Source organism: Fusarium flagelliforme (assembly GCF_020744385.1).
Source record: "Fusarium flagelliforme strain FIESC 12 MPI-CAGE-AA-0113 chromosome Unknown B0J16scaffold_4, whole genome shotgun sequence".
Lineage (NCBI taxonomy): Eukaryota > Fungi > Ascomycota > Sordariomycetes > Hypocreales > Nectriaceae > Fusarium > Fusarium flagelliforme.
In genome coordinates, this window is record NW_025763506.1 from 2,584,887 (window position 1) to 2,605,827 (window position 20,941).

The following is a 20,941-nucleotide window of genomic DNA, read 5'->3' on the forward strand; positions in this document are numbered from 1 at the left end:
ACACAATTCGATTGAAGTCATCTGTAGTGGGGAACTACCTTGTGTCAGGGAGCCTATGAAGAGCTACAAACGGCCGTTCGGTTTGGAGAATTGAACTGCATTGCGGTGACACCGGCAACTGTCAGCTGTCGAAGTAATGGACACAAGACCACCCAACACCAAACTCTAACGTCGTACATTTAAGCTTTGACGATTGATTGCCGAGCCAGTTCAGCTTCAGCATCCAAGTTTCACCCATATCAAATGTGCGATGACGTTGAAGGAGAGCGTAGCATAGCCGTGAAACAAGAGGCTAGCAGGGCGATGACTGTAGCTTGGGGCCATTAGGTTGATTCTATCTTCAAATCATGATCCCATTCGTCATATTTGAACCGCAATAATTAATTCAAGGTATCCGTAGAGGGAAGAGGGGAAGTTGACAGAGTTTGGGGATTGAAGTTAGTTAGCTAGCTACGGATACGTGTTGGGGTCACGGGGTGGTGATCAACCTGTCAATCAGATGTAAGGAGACGAGAGGGTCTCTCACACTAATAAGTTTGCAGACGTGTCAGATGGGGACACGGGAGAGGCTGAGATGGAACGCCTCGATTATGAAGTCATATGGGGCTACTTGTGGAACGGTTTCAAGGTTCACGACACTGAACTGCATATCTACGAAAAGATGGCTCAAGTCAAAGGCGAGGAAGGTCGAGACAGAGTCATGAGGATGTTATACTTGGAACATCAATGCCGTTGAAGAGCCAATGTAGAAATGTCTGGTACCAACACGAAGGACTCTCGTAAATGAGTTGCAGGGTCCTTGACAAGGGTTGTATAAATGAACGTCAGCCTATGAGTGGTTAACTTTGCATGACCACCTCCTTAATGCTTACACTTGGAGGGAATGGTGCCACTGCTAGCTCAGACCTCTTTTTCCTCTTTTAACGAATTGGCCAACTGTTAGAGTGAGGAAGGAGGCAATATACCTCGTCAGGGTATCCGAAAGATTGACTGCGAGCCTGGAAGACAAGATAGTTTAGGTAGGTAGGTACTTTAACTTTAAGCCCTGAGAGTGGCGCATGCTATTTAATTTTAGGACTCCGAATCTTGGAGGATAATCTTCCTGTTGCTCAGTAGCTTCCCAAACCAGGTGATAATTGCTTTCAACCTCAGCTGAAACCTTGTCGGATATTGATTGATTAATTCTAGAATACCTTAGTATCCGTATCCATCAGCAAGACGGAAACGGCCTATTCCAACAGAGGGGGCTTAATATAATTTCGCCAGGGAACGGGAAATGGTCGAGCCACATTGACCCCGCTAGACTTTGTTTGATTGGAGTAAGAAGCCCCCTTTCTCTTAGAGGACCTCGTGTCGCGGATCGTTGGCTTGTGTGGACCGAAATAACTACTCTACTAGGTACCTAGGTGACTAGACTAGACTACCTAGGCATTGGATGACTGAACATCACATCCATAGGTAGGCATGGAAGCCAAGGAAGATACCTACAGTATACTACCTAAATATTCAATGGTATGAATCCTTTGGTACAGTAGGTACCTATCTTAGTAGGGTTTGTGATGTTGTCGATCTTTACTGTCCATCAATTGGCTGAAACAGAATTCAAGTAAAAAAGACTATTTACTCCCGAATTAGGTTTAGAAATGCCTCGAAACAACACCAACTTTACAAAGAGATCTTCATCGTGATTAAGCCTGGACCTAAAAAAGGACCCTGTTACTGGTGATAGCCCGACTAGGTACTGGGCTGGCATTGGCATTAGCATTTGCACTGGCACTGGCAATGGCGCTACCCCCTGGATCCCGTTCCCCACTTTCGCATCCCATCCCATCTCATTCTCAAGCTCCAGGTGGAAGCAACCTGTTTCTATGGCTGCCGCATGCTACGAGGCAGTGAATCTACCCACGTTGGCCTTTTTAGACATCCCCACTTGCCTTGGATTGCTCTCCATCTCCTGAGTTCAAAGTCGGCCTACTTTCTTCTTCTTCCTCTCCTCTTCTTCCCTTCTCCTCTCTGACCTTGACTTCTACTTTGACTCTCCTCCATTCCATCTTCACATCTTTCGAGATACCCAATACCCTCTAACCTTTAACCTACCTATTCTAATCTAATCCTGTCGAGGTTTCTTCCTTCTTTTCAGGACCTCGCTGCTGTCCCTCTCTGTTCTTACATTCGCTGTTCTGCTACCCTTAACTATTTGCTCTCAGCATATTCAGCTTAGCTTCCCAATACCGCAATCATGAAGGGTTCGTCCTGCCAAATTGTCTTACCAGATTCCTCAGCTAACAATCTTCAGGTCTTATTCTTGTCGGTGGCTATGGCACCCGCCTTCGCCCTCTCGTACGTTACCCCACGAATGCTCGCGACTCGACCGCGCGCACCTTCAATACTCTCGACTTTTCAAGTGACTAACAGTATGCGCCGCTTTACAGACCCTGAGTGTTCCTAAGCCCCTGGTCGAGTTCGCCAACAAACCCATGATTGTGCACCAGATTGAGGCGCTGGTCGCAGCTGGTGTAACTGATATCGTCCTTGCTGTCAACTACAGACCTGAGGTCATGGAGAAGTTCCTCGCAGAGGTAAGAACGGCCACTGCACTCTTGTCAACTCGTATTCTGACCCTTGCTACAGTACGAGGAGAAGTTCAACATCAACATCGAGTTCTCCGTCGAAACTGAACCCCTTGACACTGCTGGACCCCTGAAGCTTGCGGAGCGAATTCTTGCCAAGGACGACTCCCCCTTCTTTGTCCTCAACTCCGATGTTATCTGCGACTTCCCTTTCGAGGACCTGCTGGCCTTCCACAAGAATCACGGTAACGAGGGTACCATCGTTGTTACCAAGGTCGAGGAGCCTTCCAAGTATGGTGTTGTTGTCCACCAGCCCGGACACCGCTCTCTGATTGACCGATTCGTCGAGAAGCCCGTCGAGTTCGTTGGCAACCGTATCAATGCCGGTCTCTACATCTTCAACACCTCCATCCTCGACCGTATCGAGCTTCGCCCGACTTCGATCGAGAAGGAGACCTTCCCCGCCATGGTCAAGGACAACCAGCTCCACTCTTTCGATCTTGAGGGCTTCTGGATGGACGTTGGACAGCCCAAGGACTTCCTCAGCGGTACTTGCTTGTATCTCTCTTCCCTCACGAAGAAGGGCAGCAAGGAGCTCACCCCTGCCAGCGAGCCTTATGTTCACGGCGGAAACGTGCTGATCGACCCCTCAGCTAAGATTGGCAAGAACTGCAGAATCGGACCCAATGTCACAATTGGCCCTAACGTTGTTATTGGTGATGGTGTCCGTCTACAGCGATGCGTCCTTCTTAAGGGCTCAAAGGTCAAGGACCACGCTTGGGTCAAGTCTACCATTGTTGGCTGGAACAGCACCATTGGTCGATGGGCCCGTCTCGAGAACGTGACAGTTCTTGGCGACGACGTTACGGTCGGCGACGAGATCTACGTCAACGGTGGCAGTGTCCTTCCCCACAAGTCTATCAAGGCTAACGTCGACATCCCTGCCATTATCATGTAAGGAGCGTTTCTCTTCACGATTTCACGTTCTGTACAAGTCTGTTGAAGGACACACCAACGGGCTTTTCCATCTACACTATAATCTCACACGACATCGACGATGAAAAGGATATCGAACAAAATTCACCACTCTGGGAAGGTGTGCTGGCCACTATTTTTATACCAAGGCGGCCTGGCGGGAAAGAAATTAAAGAGCCTGCTGCGTCATCTATCTTAATACTTTTGTGCAGTCGTCTCAAGCCCCTATCATGCGTGTTTATCAGGCGTCCAGGTCGATATTTACAGGAGGCAGGCAGACGAGTAAGCCATGGAAGGACGAGACAAGAACAGGCTAGGTTTATGGCAGCGTTTTGAGGAAGCCGTGTACAATGGTTTGTTTATTAGTTATTGAATTAAAGAAGGTGGTGCAATACCATTTGAAACTTTACCTCTCCACGTTTCCAGTCGCTTGCCCTTGTCCCACCCAACTAAACTAAACTCTGGAGACATTAACATGGTCATTGTTACGCGATCAAGCTGACACGTCGCCAAAAAGTCATGTTTCCCCGAAAACCTTCCTGAACAATAGTAAGGCTAAAAAATAGGAAAGTTCTGATGTCTTGATTCAAGGCTTAGGAACCAGAATGGATGGATCTATATCCGACCAAAGACTACCTGACTAGAATTCTCCAAGCTTCAGTCTTGGGCATAATTCTATTAAAATGCTTCTTGTAAGTCATTAACATCTCTGATTGGCTACAGACCGAAGTGACGCGAGACGACAGCCGGCCTCGGTGAGGGATCCCTAGACCTTGTCAACGTCTGGGGACCCCGAACTCGGGTAAGCCAAGCGATAGTTAAGGAGATCGCGGGGACGGTGATGCAAGAGTTTGAATGGGACCGGTCTCGATACATGCGGTCATGGACTAAGCTGTCTGGTCGAGATAGTATGGAGCCATAGTACGAGTGAACTAAGATAACATACCAATATGTTGCGATGACAGCGATATTACTTGGCCCTTAACTGCGATCTACACGATGCGATAAGATGCCATTAGCCTTGACCAAATTTTTACAAAAGCCACAAAGTCACAGGAAAGAGGCAGAAAATTGGAAGCCTGAACCATATAAGCCAAGCGCATCAAATCGATGGGGATCCCTCAACGCCTCCAAATACCAGGTGCTGTACAAACGTCTGAATTCATAAGAGGCTTGGACTTCAAAGCCAGAGGAATTTGAACCTAGTACCCAATCTGGCTTCAAGCAGGTGAAGGTAGAGCGGTGTCGTGGAATAGGGCAAGGGGTTGAATGCACCTGCAATGGAAGGACGGATATTTATGTTGGTGGTATTATTGGCACCTTCCTAAAACTTTCTACTCTGCATTGAGAGTGAATTTCCTTCCCACTGCTATACCTCAGCAACCAAGGTCATCGTCCCCAAAACAAGGAAAGAAGCGTATCGTTACTTATCCCGTCGACCCTGGTACAAAAAAAAAAAAAAGGAAAAAAAAAGCCGGGCACTGGCGAGGTCTAAAATCGACGTATCTTGCACCCTGCCATTCTGTTCGACCCAAAATCAATTTGCGACACTCACACACGCAACGGAACGACCCAGACTGTGAATATTTCTCGAATGACTGCGGCATTTCCAAGATAAATCACGGACACGGATAGAAGGTAGCAGATCATATACTGTCACTCGCGTCATTTCTCCTGGGTTCCTGAGGCTCAAGCGAACCACTGCACCTGCACTGGAATCAAATCCACCAGTTACATTACACCAATCATAATAAGAAACACGCGACTTACTAGATCAACCGCCGAAGTTCGTCCAGTGAATCTCGAATGATACCTCGGAACAGTCTGAATGCGCACAATTGACGGTATTCCTTTCCGGTCTGGTGCGCACACAATACGGACGAGACGGCCCGTTTACCAGGCTCCCGATACAGCGGCCTTCGACCAAAGCGATCTAGAGCTTTGTTAATTGTTTGCGGAGAGTCATAGTCACCTTATTGTCGGTGCTTTCGACCAGGAGACAGTCATTAGGCGTGAAATTTCCACAGACAGGCAGGTCTCAGACAAGCACGAGACCATAACAGATCAGGAACACTTCATCTTGACATTCACTACAAACCCAAGACCCTGGCTTGGCAGCGGTCTTAATTATCAGGACAATGGGGGCACAGCATGTGCAAGGGCATGGGCGTGGACTTGAATCAAAGGCTAGGAAACGTCCTTGGCCTCGGTTTATTGTCTCGTTCATTGCAATTATGCTGATTTTAGTGGTGAGTTGCTATTTCTATTACCGTGTGTTCTGTCTTCCCTGTGCTTGGCCTTCAATGGGTGATCATATCACCCATCTCTCTCCAGGCCATTCCCCGTCATCCCGCCTTTCACCCACACCCTTCTTTTGTCTCCCCGTGGTTCCCCCGTCTTTGGTTCTGGAGCCCATAGTTCACCCGCCCGTACCGTAAGTCTGGGTTGGGTTGAGCGAGACGTTGCATGACCTGACCGAAATCTCACTAGTGAGGATGCAAATTGGGAGATTTGACGATAGCATCATTTTACGTACCGAGACGTCCTGTTCGCAAAATTTTCTGGGGCCAAAGTTGGCTTATGACGGCATCCCAGTGGGTATGCACGCGGACTAAGGACCTCAAATCGAAAAATCTCTATTCAGAAACCACGTATTACAGTACCGCGAAAAACTAGGAAGTTCCATGAAAACAAGACACGGCGATGTTCGGCGTATTAGCGGAGCCTCTATGAGCTTTCTCCCCCGCACCCCGAACACCACCGACCACACCTCCACCATCTCTCCACTCGGACGGCCTCTCCACGGCCGCCCGGCGGCACTTCAATTGGGCTGGCTGCTTCAGAACCATGGGGAGCCCGCCTCAATCAGGAGAACAAAATACCTGGAGTGAGGCTCGTGGTATTAGATATCCACTGAAATTCGGGCCCATTCGGCGCTGAATACCCCGTCCCTGTAGTGGACGGGGTCTCTGCACCTCACCTCACCTCACTTCCATTCACTTTGCAAGCTCTGGTCACGTAACTCAACGCTCCATGATCCCCCAAGCCCCAAGCCCCGAGCCCCAGGCCCCCGGCCAAACCCCCCCATACTCGAACGTCATTGGTAATTGATCAGCCACTGACACAGGTTCCGTCAGCAGCTCTCCCAGCTTGTTCCTACTGATGGTGACGCCAAGCTCCAACAGCAGCCAAAGCTCAAAATCCTATTCCCGCTGCAGAGAAAGCTTTTGAACTCGTCGTCGTCCACCAACATTTTAATTTCTTTTCCTTCTCTTCTCCAATTCTTCTCTCCCCTCCGTACTCTTCATCTCTTATTCCCTCACCTCTTTCCCTCCTCAACCCCACCAAACCCGACAGCATCCGAAGCTGTCTGCTATATTCCCTCTCCCTTCGCGACCGCGCCTCCCACATCACCTCCAGTAGCCATGGCTCTCGCCGATGAATCCAACCGTATCGTCGAACAGTTCGAGTTCCCTGATGAGGACCTCAACCGCCATGTGAAGGAATTCTTGAGGCAAATGGGTATGTTGCTCTATCGCTCTACACAATCTGTGCCGCCGTGCTACTGCATTTCGACGCTATGATGCTTGTCGCAATTTCACCTATTCTGGCTTTAAAGCCTCAACAAGCCCAATACTGACACCTTTCTAGACGAGGGTCTTCAAAAAGAGGGCACCAGTCTCCAGCAGATCCCTACCTACGTCACCGGCGTTCCCAATGGCACAGAAAAGGTGAGCACAGTCCACAATTGGCTCATGTAGCTGCTCATGCTAATTTGTAACTCGACAGGGCCTTTACCTGGCTGTTGATCTAGGAGGCACAAATTTCCGAGTCTGCTCCATTATGCTCAATGGCGACACCACCTTCAACCTCACTTACAACAAGGTTGCTATCCCCAAAGAGCTTATGGTCGCGAAGACGTCTTCAGAACTGTTCTCTTTCCTCGCCAAGCAGATCGAAATTTTCCTGAAGGAGCACCACGCCGATCACTTCAACTCCCACTTGCGCCGCCGTAACACTTCCAGCGCCCCTTCAGGATATCGAGATGAGCATATTTTCCGCCTGGGCTTCACCTTCAGTTTCCCCGTTAAGCAGCTTGCCATTAACAAGGGTCTGCTGATTCGATGGACTAAGGGATTTGACATCCCAGATGCCGTAGGCAAGGACGTATGTGCCCTGCTTCAGACAGAGATTGACAATCTTCATCTTCCTGTCAGGGTTTCTGCGCTTGTCAATGACACAGTCGGTACTCTCATGGCCCGATCCTACACCTCCACTGGCAAGAGCCGCTCTGTTTTGGGCGCCATCTTCGGTACTGGCACCAACGGTGCTTACATGGAGAAGCTTGATAACATCAAGAAACCCATTACAGGCGAGTATGACCAGTCAACGGGCGAGATGGTTGTCAACACCGAGTGGGGTTCGTTCGATAACCAGCTCAACGTTCTGCCCACTACACCTTGGGATAAGGCTCTCGATGCTGGTAGTGTAAACCCCGGTGATCAGATGTTTGAAAAGCGTGTATCGGGCATGTTCCTGGGCGAGATTGTCCGACTGGCTGTCGCGGACATGATCAACAACGAGAACTCGTCTCTCTTCAAGGATCTCAACTCGAGCTTCAACGACTGGGGTACCACCACTAACATTGCCCCTACCTCTGGTTTTCTCAAGCCTTGGGGACTCGATAGTGCCATTATGTCTGTAGCCGCTGCCGACAACACCCCTGAGCTGTCGACTCTTCGCCAGGAGCTCGAGAACTTGCTCAACGTCTACACCCCTTCACTTGAGGATGCCCAGGCTTTCAAGGCCGTTTCCAATGCTGTCGGTCGGCGTGCCGCTCGCCTTTCCGCCGTCGCCATTGGTGCTATTGCCCTTAACTCTGGAAAGCTCGACGACATCAACGAGGAAGTGATCGATATTGGTGTCGACGGCAGTCTCGTTGAGCACTACCCCTTCTTCCGCGATATGATCTACGAGGCCCTTCGTTCGATTGAAGGTATCGGACCCAAGGGTGCTGAGAAGATCCGAATTGGCATTGCCAAGGATGGCAGCGGTGTCGGTGCTGCCCTTATTGCTCTTGTGGCTGCCAGCAGGGAGAAGCCCGAGGATTACCTAACTGACCTGAGGTCCGAGTCCAACCGCGCTCGCAAGTCTTCTGATGCGATTCGTACGTTCTACTCCTAAAACCCGAGCCACTGGTAATTCGGGCCCCTGTGAAATAACATCCGCTAACTTTGAATAGTTGAATCATCTCCAGTCTCGAACCAGGCCCTGCTAGTCGGTGGCGCCGTTGGTGTCCTTGCGCTAGCAGCCCTATGGTATAGCAAGCGCCGATAAGCAACATCAGCCGTTGTTTCCATTGAAGTCATGTGTTGGCGTTTTGTTTAACAAAATTTGTATATATATGCACATCCGAGACGATGTTTTCATGTTCGCTCTTGGGATATTTTGGCGTCTTATGCTTGCAATCTTTGCGCTCTTCTCGCATTTAAAAGCTGTATAGGTATGAGGCAACTGGTCTTTTTTTAACGATATAATTTGATGATGTTCAATACTCTACTCCCAGTTTATTGCCCGCCTTGTGATCGCTCTAGTATTACTATAACCAGTCTAAAATTAGCTCCTTTTCCCATAATCGCATCTATCTCATTCCGAACCATTAACTCATATACCATCATGAAGCATATTCACCCTTTTAACATGCAGTTTATACCGACCTCAGTTAATTTACTATCTAGCTTCCGAAGGCTGCAGCAGGGTAAGAACGATCTCTCTTCTTTCTTGCCGCAGAGCTACTCCTAGAGCTTGCGCTGGAGCCGGTACCTCCAACAGCCCCGCGGGGCGGTGGCGCAAGTCGACTGCCAGCCATATCGTCAGGCAAGTCGTTCCACTCCCTTTCGGGTCCTTGGTTCTGGTAGGACCGCGCAGAAGGCGGCATGGACGGCCGTGAAGCGCCGCTCCTGGGAGGACCTGAAGCCGGGTCCAGATTGGCAGCAACAGCGGTTACACTGGCAGGGATAGAGCTTGGAGGTGCTGAGGAGGATACAGGCAACAAACCTCGAACAGAAGCACCCGTGGGACGACTGACTAGCCAAGCAGAGTTGGGTCGTAGTTTGAGATAGTAACCCTGAATTGGTTGGTTCTCGCGCTTGAAGCCTCGACCTTCATACCACTTCAACCCTTCCTCGTTCTCAGTCCAGACATGCGCAGTGACGTTCGTCACATTCAAACTGGGATCTGACACCGCAGTTGCAACGATGTTGTCCACGGCGGCGTTTACTAGTCCCAGCGACCGATAAGGCGAAAGAAGGCACAAGGACTGAATGTACAGATTCTGAGGAACATCGCCTCGGGCGTTGGGATCGAGAAGTGGTTCGACTCGACAGACAACACCGCCAACAACCTTGGGCTCAGCTCCCTCATGGGCCCATGTGATAACACGAGAGAAGCGACCAGAGGCAGAGGGATCGACGGCGCGCTGGTAGAAATTATCCGGGTAGCTCACGGGCAGGAGCAGAGCGTTAATGCGACGCAATGCATTGACGTCGTCGCCCGAGACGAGTCGAATTGTCGCTTCTTGAGGAAGGGAGGTCGGAAGGGGAGGGATCACAAATTCGGAAGTCGAACTCGTGGTCAAATCTTGCGCGCTCGAAGTCGGTGGAGGGGCAGTTGCTGCTGGTGACGGAGGGGGGTTGGCGGCTTGAGAAGGAGGAGGCGCATATTTAGGAGTCTTTGACGAAAAGAAGGATCGAATCGAGGTTTGGGCGGGTTTGGTAGACGGAAGCGACATGTTTACGGTGTAGATGTATATATTTGTGTTTTCCTTGTATGTCGGGTGTACATGGAAGGGACTCAGTCAGTTGTCGAAGGGAAGATTGAAAGTATGAGTAGGCCAAGCAAAGGAGATTTATGAATGATGAAAATGAGAGGCTGGGTAAGCAAGACAATGGCTCAGCTTAAAAGCCCCAAGGTCTAAGAGATCGCAGATCGAACTGGAGTCGGAAAGATTATGGTTTCGAGGAGGTATTCAAAAGGGTGAAAAGAAATCTAGGTTAGTCGAGACGAGACGAGATGGGCTCAAGGTAGGGGTTACTAGCGCGGATCATCCAATGAGTGCCAACCAAGATGATGGGAAGAAGCCAGATCCACGTGAGGGATCTAGATTCAAATCGATCGTCATTTGTAGAGGAATTCTAGGTCGGCCAGGAGCTTTTTTCTTTTTTCTCTCTCTCTTTTCAAGGTACCCGCCCCCTGAAAGTCGATTTGACATGTGGACTTTTTGTATGGAAGGGGACCCGACTGGATGGATAGTACCTACCTAGCACCTAGGTACCTACCTGTACATTCTCGTTGGAGATTCCTAGGGTACAGGAAAAGTTCAATTATTCTTAGATGAAATAATACTCATGGAGGCATCGCTTGGAGGGTAGTGCAAATCAATACTGAGTTATTTGCTATCTAATGATTGTCTCGAGACATGGACGGTTTAACATGAGTTTCGAGAGTTTGGGAGATCTGATTTCTGCTTCAATAACGTTCTAAAACCGAGAGCAGAAATGCTATACTATACGACAGACACCAAGTATACCAGTTCAAGTTATAATACTAACTAACATTCATAGTTTACATTTAAATCTGCAAGGTTGATTGGCCTATTAATCTCATTTATAACTATTGAAGCATATGTTGACTTGGTGGTGCCCTTCATCTAAGCTGCGTCAAAACCGGTAAAGCAACAAAGGGTTTCTTTTATTTCTCTTTGGTTAGCAGCTTTCAATATGTATACTCTTTGATCAAATACATACTAAGTACTAGTCTAGTAGAGATGCTGAGTTACACCCCTGTTCCGGACTGGTTGATACATACATCCATATGTTGGATCTAACAGCAGATTCCCTTTCCGAAACTCCCCCAATGGAACCATAGGTAGGTCCAGCCAGTGGCTGACACTACTGTAAGGCAGCTGGGGTGCATTGGCACACTTTTGAGGCTCTAAATTCTTTTTTCTTCACCTTTAAACAGACTGAAATCTCCCCCTTGTTGATTTAACTAGGTATTTTTTTTTTCTTCTCGTCATTGGCTCATTCACCACTCGTCCGTCACTGCCTGGTTTGGAAGCATTTCTGTCTCTCTTGTCTTGATTTTCTCTTAGGCCCTACCTACCTACCTATCGAGAACAGCCATACCTAAGGTACCTACTAATACCTGAGTAGTAGTATAGTACCTACCTAGGTAGGTGGGTCTCGTCTCGTCAGGCTCTCTGAATTCCTCGAGCGCTCAATTCACCCAATCCAACGAACGGTCTTCTTCTCTCTCTTCACCCACTCAAACACAAACGCTGTACTGCTGCATTGTCAGCTAAATTAGAGAGCCTCGATTGTTCACGTATTGTCCATCTCGCTCTTCTCCCAATTGTTCGTCTTTTTGCTTTTTGTTTTTTGTGATACATTCATCTCTTATCCGGACCAAACCTAGTATTGGTCGTCACTCTTACTCATTGCTTGTTAATTACCTCCTCTTTTTCCCTCTTACAGCCAATTTTCACTGCTTTTTCTCGCCCTGAGCCCCCAGACTATCCCCCCCCTTATTGCAACAAGCCTTACTGTACTATACCTTAGCACCTAGTTCCATTAGTTCGCAGTACTACTGTACCCCGGGCTGGCCTGTAATTCCATTCCGTGCACACCCCCCTCCGCCGTTCATACGGTACAGTACAGAGTACGGTAGCTGCCGTTTCGCTCCTCGGCATCATTCATCACACGATTTCAGTTACACACCCTCCGCTTTGCTTTCCTGTACAAAAATCGTCGGCCCTGGCTCGGATTTGGATTCAGGATACCCGGCGACATCATGAATGCTGGCACAGGCAGGGCGGGCGTCATACGCGCCGACGATGATGCTTCGTCCATGGATAAGTTGGTAAGTCATCTACTTTCGCCGGCTCTTTCTTTGCTTGCTCCAGCAAATTTCCTGCGATGCAATGTAATGCGATTCTCAACAACAAAGTCGCTCGCCGGCGCCATCTCATCACATATCCTCCGCGATGATGCCTCATCTCTGCGATCCCTATCGCGGCGACTTCGCATTGGGCTTTTTGCTTGTCTCTCATCAACAATTCTATCTTCAACGGATTGCTAACCAATAACACCCCAGGCACATGCTGTATTAGACGATGTGCTTTACAATGTTCTGAGCGATCTATTGATGAAGACGCACCGCGAAGAGAAGACTGCAAGAGCCACCACTGCTGCGATTCGAATCGAGAAACTGGCCGCCGACGCGTCCGATGCCAACACAGTCGATAGTAAACCTGATGTACGAATAGAGACCGACGCCGCCATCTACGAGGATGGAAAAGTATTGCTCAAGGGCAACCCCCTCAAAACAACCGCTGAGATCCTCTGCCCCCGATGCCATCTACCTCGACTCCTCTATCCCACCGATGGAAAGGGTGCTAAGAAGCCCGACCCCAGCATCATCTATTGTAAGAAACACCCTTACATCGATAAGCCTGGATGTGACATCTACGGCCAGAGCTGGGTTGGGCCCGGTCCTGGTCGAGGCAAGAAGAAGAAGGACATGGAGAAGAATACCGACTCCCCAACGCCCGAACAACGACCACCTAATGTTCTCTCCTTCCCTTCCGCCACCTGCAGCAAGTGCAAGCGCTGTATCCTCGTTACTCGACTCAACAACCATATGGGCTCGTGTATTGGCAACAGTGGACGCAATGCCAGCAGAGCTGCGGCGCAGAAGTTGAGCAACGGTGGTTCTCAAAATGATCCTACGCCTCCATCATCACAAAAGGCGACACCTGCTCCGGGCTCTCGTGCCACTAGTCCAAAGAAGCGCGACGCCAGCGATGAAGAGGAGGATTCCGAGAACAGTCACAAGAAGAAGAAGCTTAAGCCCACGACCTCGGTCACCAAGAAGGTGATCCTCAAGACAAAGCCGAGCCTCAAAAAGGATAAGCCTAAAGGTCTCTCATCTTTAAGCCAAGAGCAAAAAGCTGACTATACCAACGGCGACTCGGTGGAAGTGGCTCCTAAGAAGGCAGTGTCTAAGGGAATCAGTCCTGTTAAGAAGCTTAAGATGAACAAACCTCAGCTAGGCTCACCCAAGCCCAAGTCCAATCTCATTAGGGAGGCTACTGGAGAGTCTGAATCTTCCGACACCCTCTCGTCCCCACCTCAGTAGGCCTTGGCTCAACGAGCTCAGGCTTTTCGAGAAATCGCATCTTGGATGATGCGACAAATTATTGTTACGACTGCATTTCTTGAAAATTGCACTTCCTGCGCTGCGTAGAGTACACCGATCAACATATAGTTATGGTTGGATACATAGACGCTGACAATATGTTACGCGACCAAGGAGACCACTTGCTTATCGAGATCCCTTATTCACTTGTATTATCTCAACAACATTGCATTGGCACGGCGGACTGGTTGGCTAGGATTACCGGGACCGGATATTCACAGCATCCATGGAAAAGGGACCGGGGCGTTTTTTGGCGTACCAAGTATAAGAATTGATACTTTCAGAATACTTGTGATCTTGAACGTGATGTGTGCCCAGACGACATGTGAGATCTGCTGTCAATGCTCCTGAACGCCAGGTACCTATGCAAAGAATTTATCTACTCCCAGACTCTTCAGAAAACTTTTATTTAGACCTGTTCCTCCTCTTCCGCAACACGCGCCTTGACAACCTTGACGTCCTCCACCGGTCTGTCCTCAGAACCAGTCTTGACCAAGCCCATTCTCTTGACAGTACCCATGCCAGATTTCACCCTGCCAAAGATGGTGTGCTTACCATCGAGCCAAGGTGTTGGAGCGAGCGTAACAAAAAATTGTGATCCGTTCGTGTTTGGGCCCGCGTTAGCCATGCTCAAGATGCCAGCGCCCGTGTGCTTCAGGCTTGAATCGATCTCGTCCTCAAATTTCTCGCCGTAGATGGAGCTTCCTCCGCGACCGGTCCCTGTAGGATCACCGCCCTGAACCATGAAGTTGGGGATGATGCGGTGGAAGATGGTGTTGTCGTAGTAGCCGCGACGAACGAGGGTGGTGAAGTTGTTGCAAGTCTTGGGGGCGTGCGAGGTGTACAGCTCAAGAGTGAGCGAACCCTGTGGCGGGTCAGTATATACGCGTTAATGATTGAGGACTTTTGAAACGTACCATTGTGGTTTCAAGCACAATGTTTGTCGTCATGATTGCTTGCTGTATCAGAACGGACTGCCCGTACCTAGATGCGACAAGGTAAGTATTTGTTTACTGTATGATGGAGGGGTATGAGAACAAGGCTGTCGCATTTTCTGACGTCGGGTTCCATGGATGTTCCTGATTGTTTTTAGCGGCTTTGATTGAGTGATTGGTCGCTGAAAACAGCTGGGGCTGTTTGCAAGTAGGTGCCTACCTACCTAGACTACCTCCATAGGTAGTTGGTAGCGCTGGATCTCAGCCTTGAGCACCTAGGTTTCAGCCAGCCAACATCATTTATCTACCTAGGTACCCAGGTACTCTGCACCTAGTAACCAAACACTACAAGTCAAGATATTCATCGCTCTTTGTGGAATCCCTCTTCGAAACATTTTGTCACTGCCAGGAATATTCAAAGTCGAGCAGAATTGCATAAAGCGGCATATCACTGCGTACGTTATCGCTGAGATGAATTAGTCTGGTCTCTACGATTCTGTCCAGACTTAGAACACGTTGCTCTCCTACGACATCACCAGCAACCATTCACACAAAATGGCCGGAAACGCTACAGATACGTCTACGTTCGAGAGCTCTTTTGATGCGCTGGACTCTACCGCAGCAAATGAGCAAAGTTGGTTGTCTGCCTTTTCCTATCTTCAAAACCAAAGCTTTCTTCTGCTTGAGATTAGACTCGTTCTCAGCGCCATCGGCATCATCTATCTTGGAGCTCACGCTGCTCTTCGCCGCCCCCCTTCTGCGGCGCCCGTGAAGAAGAACAAGCCAGGTGATGAGGATGAGGCCGATGAACGCTTCGCGCAGGGACTGGAGCCCTCTGATGCCATCATCTTTCCACTCATGGCTGGTTGTGTTCTTATTGGCTTGTACTACCTCATCCAGTGGCTTCAGGACCCCGACATTCTCAATAAGATCCTGAGATGGTATATGTCTACCATGTCGGTGGCCAGTTTGGTGTCTATCTATTCCCATGGCATCGAAGTGGCTGCAAGTTTGGTCTTTCCACGATATTGGCGAGGACGAGATGGGCGTTTGAGAGCAGTGAGCCAGAAGGACAGATCGGTCCAGGTCTGTGATGATGCAGGTAACCCAGCGTCAGAAGCCACAGTGACAGCAAATCCTTTCCCTGGACTTTTTGCTTGTTTGGCATTTTCGGACAAGATTCGCAAGTCAGGATGGGAGTTGCGAGGTCTCCTCACTCGACACTGGGCAGTCAAGCTTTTCGTTCATGGCATGGGCAAGGAGGAAGGCAGAATCAAGTTTGCTCATGTCGTATCCTTTGTCATGGCTTTGGCTACCGCACTCATCTACTCGTCTACTACATCGCCTCTGTTGGCCAACACACTTGGCTATGCCATGTGTTACGGTTCGCTGCTTCTCATCTCCCCAACCGACTTCTTTACTAGCACTCTTATACTTGTCGGTTTGTTCTTCTACGACATAATCATGGTGTTTTATACGTGAGTTGGCTACTTAAATTTTCTATTTCGGCTGTCAGCTAACTCTTTCTAGCCCCTATATGGTCACGGTCGCAACAAAACTGGATGTGCCCATCAAGCTCACTTTCCAGGCCGCGGATCGCAGAAGCATTCTTGGTTTGGGTGACATCGTTATTCCAGGCATGGTCATGGGTCTAGCCCTTCGATTTGACCTCTGGCTCCACTACGAGAAGAAGATCAAGTACGAGAGTACCGATCTTAAGCTGATCGAGAAAGATTTATCCTCGGGAGCTCTCGTCACTAGAAGCGAGACCAAGTACAAGGAGGTCAAGGCCAAGTACGTTAACGTCAAAGGTAACTGGGGGGATAACCTCTGGACTCGCGGAGCTTTCTTCATCTCCGGGGCTAAGCAGGTACCTCAAGACCTAGCGGCTACACGCTTCCGCAAAACCTATTTCTATGCTTCAGTCACTGGTTATCTCCTTGGAATGTGCGTCACTTTGGCCATGCTTCTGATATTTAAGCGTGGCCAGCCTGCGCTTCTATACCTCGTTCCCGGCGTGCTAGGTTCACTGTGGTTGACGGGTCTGGTTCGCGGAGAAATCAAACTGATGTGGAAATACACCGAAGATGGAAGCCTTGATGTTATCGATGTAGTCGTTGACTTGGATGGCGATGGCAATGCTGTTAAGAGAATCGGTAAACTTGAGGATGGCGTTGTTGATACGACCAAGGATGACAAAAAGGAAAAGGACGATAGCAAGACAAAGGATGGAAAGGAAAAGGACGAGAAGAAGGGAGACGGCAAAGATCAACATCGGGTATTCATGCTCTCAGTTGATGCTGAAGAAGAGGACCATTAGGTGGGGGGTACTGAAATGGAGGTTATCAATAGTGAAATTGGATTCGAGGACAGCGCACGAGCATCATAAAGCGAAATAGTCATCTTCTGGGGGTGGCAGAATAGACTTCATAGATTCGAGGCATCTCGAAAGAGGTACACTTCACTTCCAAGTCCCCAGCAGGGCATCTTTTTGTCATTATCATTAACATTAATATTAAATCTGGACTGCTTCACAACTGGAAATATTAATCATTATCTCAAATGTCTCTGTATCCTTCCACGTCTTCGTCAGATTCTCGTTCTTCGTGAGAAGATAAAAATAAAAAGAAGAGTGAAGAAAACTCCTCGAGTCTGCATTGGTCGGGAACATCGGCCACCACCAACGTTCCTTTAATCCCCTGCACCGCGTAAAGGTTCAGACTCTCGACAGGGGTCGGTCCATCTGCTCAGTAGCAGTAGAGCTGTATAGGGAAAGGCTCTGTTCTGGGCTTCATTTGGATCTCTTTGGTTTGCCCAACAGTCGGCGTTAAGATGGGCGGGTAAATAGTGAAAATCGAGAATCTTGCGAGCGACAGAAGTGTCTCTGCTGTTGCGTTGTATAGCGTTGTCGTTCATAGTATATTTGCTGGCTGACATGAATAACACCAGTGACTTGGCAGAAGATGGCCTTTTCTTTCGATCGGCAATATATCTCGCTTGGCTTGAGCCATAAGGTAGAAAACACCACTGCTACGCTCCGTAGAGTCAAAACCAACTCAGACGCAAGTGACACAGGGTAAAGAAATTGAAAAAAGAAAAAAGTAAAGTTTGAATAGAAGAATAGTTGAAGTAAAGTCAAGGGTTGAAGTGAATCGAAGTCCTCGTGGACATGGTAAGCCGTTCAAGTTTCAACGGGCTTACAATGTGTTGGTAGTCGTATCGAGGAGAAAAAAAAAAGAAGCAGGAATCTCGTTCCGGACTCGACTGCATGCAAAGTTGGTTCTTGAAAAGTGAGGAAAAGGCAAGAACCTGCTCTCAAAGTTCAAAATTGTCAAAGTCGAATTATTCTTGATATATTTATACTCAATCTCTTCCTACATATACCTAACACCCATCCTCTTTCCGGCCCGTGTTTCGGCCGGGCCGTCCAGAGGACCCCACCTCCGACGTCCCGGGTTTCGTCTTGTTCGGCTTCCGAGTCTCACTTGTCTCATCTTCACCTTGATCTGCGACTTCGCCAGCTTCTTTCACAGACTCAACAAAAATCTCAAACGCTCGTTCCTCTCAGTTGATGTGACAAATGCCAATATAGTCAAGTAATTCTTGTATAAGCAATGAGCCAGGCCCAACCTTCCCCCACGGTCATCCAATGGGTCATCGACACTCGTCCTCTCTGGTCCTCAGCTCTCAAGACCAGAGATCTTACCACCAACGTAAGTGTTTCAGTCACAGCCTCAAGCCTGGTACTCATCTGTTTCTCCCAGGCTTCACGCGCTCTTTCACTTCTCACTACTGAGGAGCAAGCCTCTGTTCTGAGATATTACCACGTTCGCGACGCCAAGCTCGCTCTCGCTTCAGCCCTTCTTAAGCGCTATGTTATATCGCGCTTCTGCCACGTCCCCTGGTTCCAAGCCAAAACTACCCGAGACTCCCGAACGAAACCCGTATTCGTCTTGCCAAGCGGCGATGAGCCCCTCATCTTTAACGTCTCGCATCAAGCCGGCCTTGCAGTCCTGATAGCTGTACACCGTCCGCCTCAAGGCCTTGCTGTGGGTGTCGATGTCGTTTGTCCGCCAGAGCGTAGGGATCGCGATCTGCACAGTTTAGCGGAAGAAGGGTGGCCGAGTTTTGTCGATATCCACGCCGATGTCTTTGGTCCAGGAGAGGTTGCAGCACTGAAGCACATGAAACCCGGACCTACCATTCCCGAGCGAGATCGTGTATTGCGCTACTTCTACGCGCTTTGGTGTTTGCGGGAAGCCTATGTCAAGATGACCGGGGATGCTCTTCTCGCGAGCTGGCTGAAAGATCTTGAGATGCGAGACTTCGCTCCACCTGAAGACATGCGAAAAGCTCAGGAGGTTTGGTTCAAAGAAAGAAAAGTCGATGGTGTGGATATAAAGTTGGTGTCATTTTTAGAGGATTACATGATCTCAACTGCCCTGAGGCATGGCCTGGATGGGGAGACTGTCGAATTGAAAGAATTTCAAAATCTTGACATAGAGGAACTGTTGTCATTTGGAGAGAAATCGTTGAGTCTCAAAGCAACATAAGAAAGAATAATGAACAAATACAAGCAGACTTGACATAAAATATTATTTCTTGTGTTAATTTGTCATGTCTCATAACATAAATACATTGCGTCTTTCGTAGACAAATACAGCATCTCTGTTTTTAGAAGTTCTTGCCAAAGAACTCAACGACGGTCTTGTAGCCTCTCTCGTACTCCTCTTTGACACGGGAGTCGTTAAGATCGGCACGAGCCGCCATCCAGCCGTGAATCTGGTCCTTAAAGGTCTCAACGTGCTTGGCTACCTTAAGGTTATTTTCAAACTTCTTGACCTCCTCTTCAGGCTCCTCCTTGGAGGCGAGTAACATAGTGGGAACTGAGAGACCCTCGGCATCGGTTGCATCAACCATGGCAGGGTGAATCTGAGCGGCGATGGAAAAGGGGTTGGAGTCAGCCTTGACACTGAGGGCGACGACCTTGCCACCCCAGCAGTACTGCCCAAGTTCGTGTCAGTCATATAATCTCTGCGGTAAAGCGGATCACTTACGCCGATGATGCCAAGCTTCTCAATGGAGGAGTCTTGCTCCTTAACAGCCTTGACGTAGTCAGGTACTTGGTCAGCAATCTTAGGAGGAGGGAAGGTCTCGAAAAATTCGCCAAGCTGCTTCTTCTTATCATCATTGTCCGGAGGATAGCTGAGTATTGACATTAGCTTCGTTCTAAGCAACATGACAGGCAGGAACTCTCACATCTCAATGGGGCAGGGACTACCCTTGAACCAGTCAGGGATGAAGACCTTGTATTTCTGATGGGCGTCGCTGAAGGCGAGGATATCAGCACCCTGTAGGGTTTGCTCGAAGTAACCAAAGATATCGTAGATAACGACAATGGCCTTCTTAGCGTCGACGGGGCCAGTGACATCTATTTACGTTAGTGGTACTTCTGGTGACGAACATTGGACCCCGTACAAGTCTTGTAGCCTCCAATCTCCTTGTAAGTCCCCAGAGGCTGATATCCCTTGGTGACAACAGGTGGGATGTTGCAGCAGGCCTCGTTGTGGCCGTGAGACGCGGGCATGGTCGACATGATGGGCAATTTGGTGGCTGTCAATGAGCTATGCGTTAGCTATGTTTTTGTCCGACGCGAGGACTGACAATAAATTTGAGTCAATCGCGATTGATTAGGCTTCAACTCACATACTCGGATATGAGAAGATGGAAAAAGAGAATTGTCGATTAGTTCCTTGACGACGTTGGCGGAATTAAATGGGTGGGAGCTCTAGTCTAGAGACTGCGGGGAGGAGGGGCAGGAGCTCATGCACGAGCGAACAGGGGAAAGAACCAATGATGTCACTATTTACTTTTGGAGCCGTAACTGCCGTGTTCAACAAGACTGACTGACTCTTTTCCAATCTACCTAGGTACCTAAGTTGTTATAAGTTGTTATAAGTTGTATCAGCGAGGCTGATGTACTCCAACATACCATCAATATCGTTTTGGCTTGCTCTTGACTCTGACTCTGATTCTGACTTTGACCCTCAGCCATGTATCCGTGGTCTGAGCTTCCTCTAACGTGGGGGGATGGATGTGGTTGAAAGCCCAACTATCATTGCCATGCACTCATTAATGAAAGATCAGCAAGGGCAGTTCAATCGTCCTTATATAGTGGGTGACAAATTTCAGTGCTCTATTGTG

At 48.9% G+C, this 20,941-nt stretch overlaps 9 protein-coding genes across 9 annotated transcripts; 6 read left to right on the forward strand and 3 right to left on the reverse strand.

Annotated features, from left to right (window-relative positions):
* Window positions 1-2,035: 2,035 nt before the first annotated feature.
* Window positions 2,036-3,965, forward strand: B0J16DRAFT_132786 (mannose-1-phosphate guanyltransferase). Its single transcript, XM_046121770.1, has 4 exons — window positions 2,036-2,246; window positions 2,297-2,340; window positions 2,433-2,579; window positions 2,632-3,965. The coding sequence occupies exons 1-4, from the start codon at window positions 2,240-2,242 to the stop codon at window positions 3,526-3,528; spliced, it is 1,095 nt and encodes a 364-aa protein (XP_045983097.1). The 5' UTR covers window positions 2,036-2,239; the 3' UTR covers window positions 3,529-3,965.
* Window positions 3,966-5,338: 1,373 nt separating this feature from the next.
* Window positions 5,339-7,230, forward strand: B0J16DRAFT_132835 (uncharacterized protein). Its single transcript, XM_046121771.1, has 2 exons — window positions 5,339-5,794; window positions 6,686-7,230. The coding sequence occupies exons 1-2, from the start codon at window positions 5,684-5,686 to the stop codon at window positions 7,127-7,129; spliced, it is 555 nt and encodes a 184-aa protein (XP_045983098.1). The 5' UTR covers window positions 5,339-5,683; the 3' UTR covers window positions 7,130-7,230.
* B0J16DRAFT_132900 (uncharacterized protein) lies at window positions 7,144-9,004 on the forward strand. The gene is made up of 2 exons (XM_046121772.1): window positions 7,144-7,276; window positions 7,335-9,004. The coding sequence occupies exon 2, from the start codon at window positions 7,389-7,391 to the stop codon at window positions 8,727-8,729; it is 1,341 nt and encodes a 446-aa protein (XP_045983099.1). The 5' UTR covers window positions 7,144-7,276; window positions 7,335-7,388; the 3' UTR covers window positions 8,730-9,004.
* Window positions 8,981-10,637, reverse strand: B0J16DRAFT_132948 (uncharacterized protein). Its single transcript, XM_046121773.1, has 2 exons — window positions 9,203-10,637; window positions 8,981-9,155 (listed from the first exon to the last, which is right to left on the reverse strand). Exon 1 carries the CDS (start codon window positions 10,333-10,335, stop codon window positions 9,280-9,282), a length of 1,056 nt encoding a protein of 351 aa, XP_045983100.1. The 5' UTR covers window positions 10,336-10,637; the 3' UTR covers window positions 8,981-9,155; window positions 9,203-9,279.
* A 1,805-nt stretch (window positions 10,638-12,442) lies between these two features.
* B0J16DRAFT_341693 (uncharacterized protein) lies at window positions 12,443-14,092 on the forward strand. Its single transcript, XM_046127849.1, has one exon. The coding sequence runs from the start codon at window positions 12,750-12,752 to the stop codon at window positions 13,740-13,742; it is 993 nt and encodes a 330-aa protein (XP_045983101.1). The 5' UTR covers window positions 12,443-12,749; the 3' UTR covers window positions 13,743-14,092.
* A 1-nt stretch (window position 14,093) lies between these two features.
* B0J16DRAFT_287163 (peptidyl-prolyl cis-trans isomerase-like 1) lies at window positions 14,094-14,883 on the reverse strand. The gene is made up of 2 exons (XM_046124128.1): window positions 14,720-14,883; window positions 14,094-14,667 (listed from the first exon to the last, which is right to left on the reverse strand). The coding sequence occupies exons 1-2, from the start codon at window positions 14,750-14,752 to the stop codon at window positions 14,212-14,214; spliced, it is 489 nt and encodes a 162-aa protein (XP_045983102.1). The 5' UTR covers window positions 14,753-14,883; the 3' UTR covers window positions 14,094-14,211.
* A 137-nt stretch (window positions 14,884-15,020) lies between these two features.
* On the forward strand, window positions 15,021-17,293 carry B0J16DRAFT_414812 (signal peptide peptidase-domain-containing protein). The gene is made up of 2 exons (XM_046133475.1): window positions 15,021-16,215; window positions 16,268-17,293. Exons 1-2 carry the CDS (start codon window positions 15,293-15,295, stop codon window positions 17,055-17,057), a joined length of 1,713 nt encoding a protein of 570 aa, XP_045983103.1. The 5' UTR covers window positions 15,021-15,292; the 3' UTR covers window positions 17,058-17,293.
* Window positions 17,294-18,193: 900 nt separating this feature from the next.
* B0J16DRAFT_341696 (uncharacterized protein) lies at window positions 18,194-19,330 on the forward strand. Its single transcript, XM_046127850.1, has 2 exons — window positions 18,194-18,450; window positions 18,502-19,330. The coding sequence occupies exons 1-2, from the start codon at window positions 18,352-18,354 to the stop codon at window positions 19,288-19,290; spliced, it is 888 nt and encodes a 295-aa protein (XP_045983104.1). The 5' UTR covers window positions 18,194-18,351; the 3' UTR covers window positions 19,291-19,330.
* On the reverse strand, window positions 19,322-20,505 carry B0J16DRAFT_341698 (Alpha/Beta hydrolase protein). The gene is made up of 4 exons (XM_046127851.1): window positions 20,216-20,505; window positions 19,997-20,168; window positions 19,795-19,942; window positions 19,322-19,741 (listed from the first exon to the last, which is right to left on the reverse strand). The coding sequence occupies exons 1-4, from the start codon at window positions 20,331-20,333 to the stop codon at window positions 19,412-19,414; spliced, it is 768 nt and encodes a 255-aa protein (XP_045983105.1). The 5' UTR covers window positions 20,334-20,505; the 3' UTR covers window positions 19,322-19,411.
* Window positions 20,506-20,941: the final 436 nt, after the last annotated feature.

What these genes read in the sequence shown, in the direction of transcription:
- B0J16DRAFT_132786 (XM_046121770.1), top strand. An exon ending in GCACCCGCCTTCGCCCTCTC is followed by an intron (nt 2,341 to 2,432) that starts GTACGTTACCCC and finishes GCCGCTTTACAG; the next exon opens with ACCCTGAGTGTTCCTAAGCC. An exon ending in TGGAGAAGTTCCTCGCAGAG is followed by an intron (nt 2,580 to 2,631) that starts GTAAGAACGGCC and finishes CCCTTGCTACAG; the next exon opens with TACGAGGAGAAGTTCAACAT.
- B0J16DRAFT_132835 (XM_046121771.1), top strand. Translation starts at nt 5,684, where the DNA reads ATGGGGGCACAGCATGTGCAAGGGCATGGGCGTGGACTTGAATCAAAG. An exon ending in CAATTATGCTGATTTTAGTG is followed by an intron (nt 5,795 to 6,685) that starts GTGAGTTGCTAT and finishes TTCCGTCAGCAG; the next exon opens with CTCTCCCAGCTTGTTCCTAC.
- B0J16DRAFT_132900 (XM_046121772.1), top strand. Translation starts at nt 7,389, where the DNA reads ATGCTCAATGGCGACACCACCTTCAACCTCACTTACAACAAGGTTGCT.
- B0J16DRAFT_132948 (XM_046121773.1), bottom strand. Translation starts at nt 10,335, where the DNA reads ATGTCGCTTCCGTCTACCAAACCCGCCCAAACCTCGATTCGATCCTTC.
- B0J16DRAFT_341693 (XM_046127849.1), top strand. Translation starts at nt 12,750, where the DNA reads ATGAAGACGCACCGCGAAGAGAAGACTGCAAGAGCCACCACTGCTGCG.
- B0J16DRAFT_287163 (XM_046124128.1), bottom strand. Translation starts at nt 14,752, where the DNA reads ATGACGACAAACATTGTGCTTGAAACCACAATG. An exon ending in TTGTGCTTGAAACCACAATG is followed by an intron (nt 14,668 to 14,719) that starts GTACGTTTCAAA and finishes GACCCGCCACAG; the next exon opens with GGTTCGCTCACTCTTGAGCT.
- B0J16DRAFT_414812 (XM_046133475.1), top strand. Translation starts at nt 15,293, where the DNA reads ATGGCCGGAAACGCTACAGATACGTCTACGTTCGAGAGCTCTTTTGAT. An exon ending in ATAATCATGGTGTTTTATAC is followed by an intron (nt 16,216 to 16,267) that starts GTGAGTTGGCTA and finishes AACTCTTTCTAG; the next exon opens with CCCCTATATGGTCACGGTCG.
- B0J16DRAFT_341696 (XM_046127850.1), top strand. Translation starts at nt 18,352, where the DNA reads ATGAGCCAGGCCCAACCTTCCCCCACGGTCATCCAATGGGTCATCGAC. An exon ending in CCAGAGATCTTACCACCAAC is followed by an intron (nt 18,451 to 18,501) that starts GTAAGTGTTTCA and finishes TGTTTCTCCCAG; the next exon opens with GCTTCACGCGCTCTTTCACT.
- B0J16DRAFT_341698 (XM_046127851.1), bottom strand. Translation starts at nt 20,333, where the DNA reads ATGTCGACCATGCCCGCGTCTCACGGCCACAACGAGGCCTGCTGCAAC. An exon ending in GATTGGAGGCTACAAGACTT is followed by an intron (nt 20,169 to 20,215) that starts GTACGGGGTCCA and finishes TAACGTAAATAG; the next exon opens with ATGTCACTGGCCCCGTCGAC. An exon ending in AGTCCCTGCCCCATTGAGAT is followed by an intron (nt 19,943 to 19,996) that starts GTGAGAGTTCCT and finishes GTCAATACTCAG; the next exon opens with CTATCCTCCGGACAATGATG.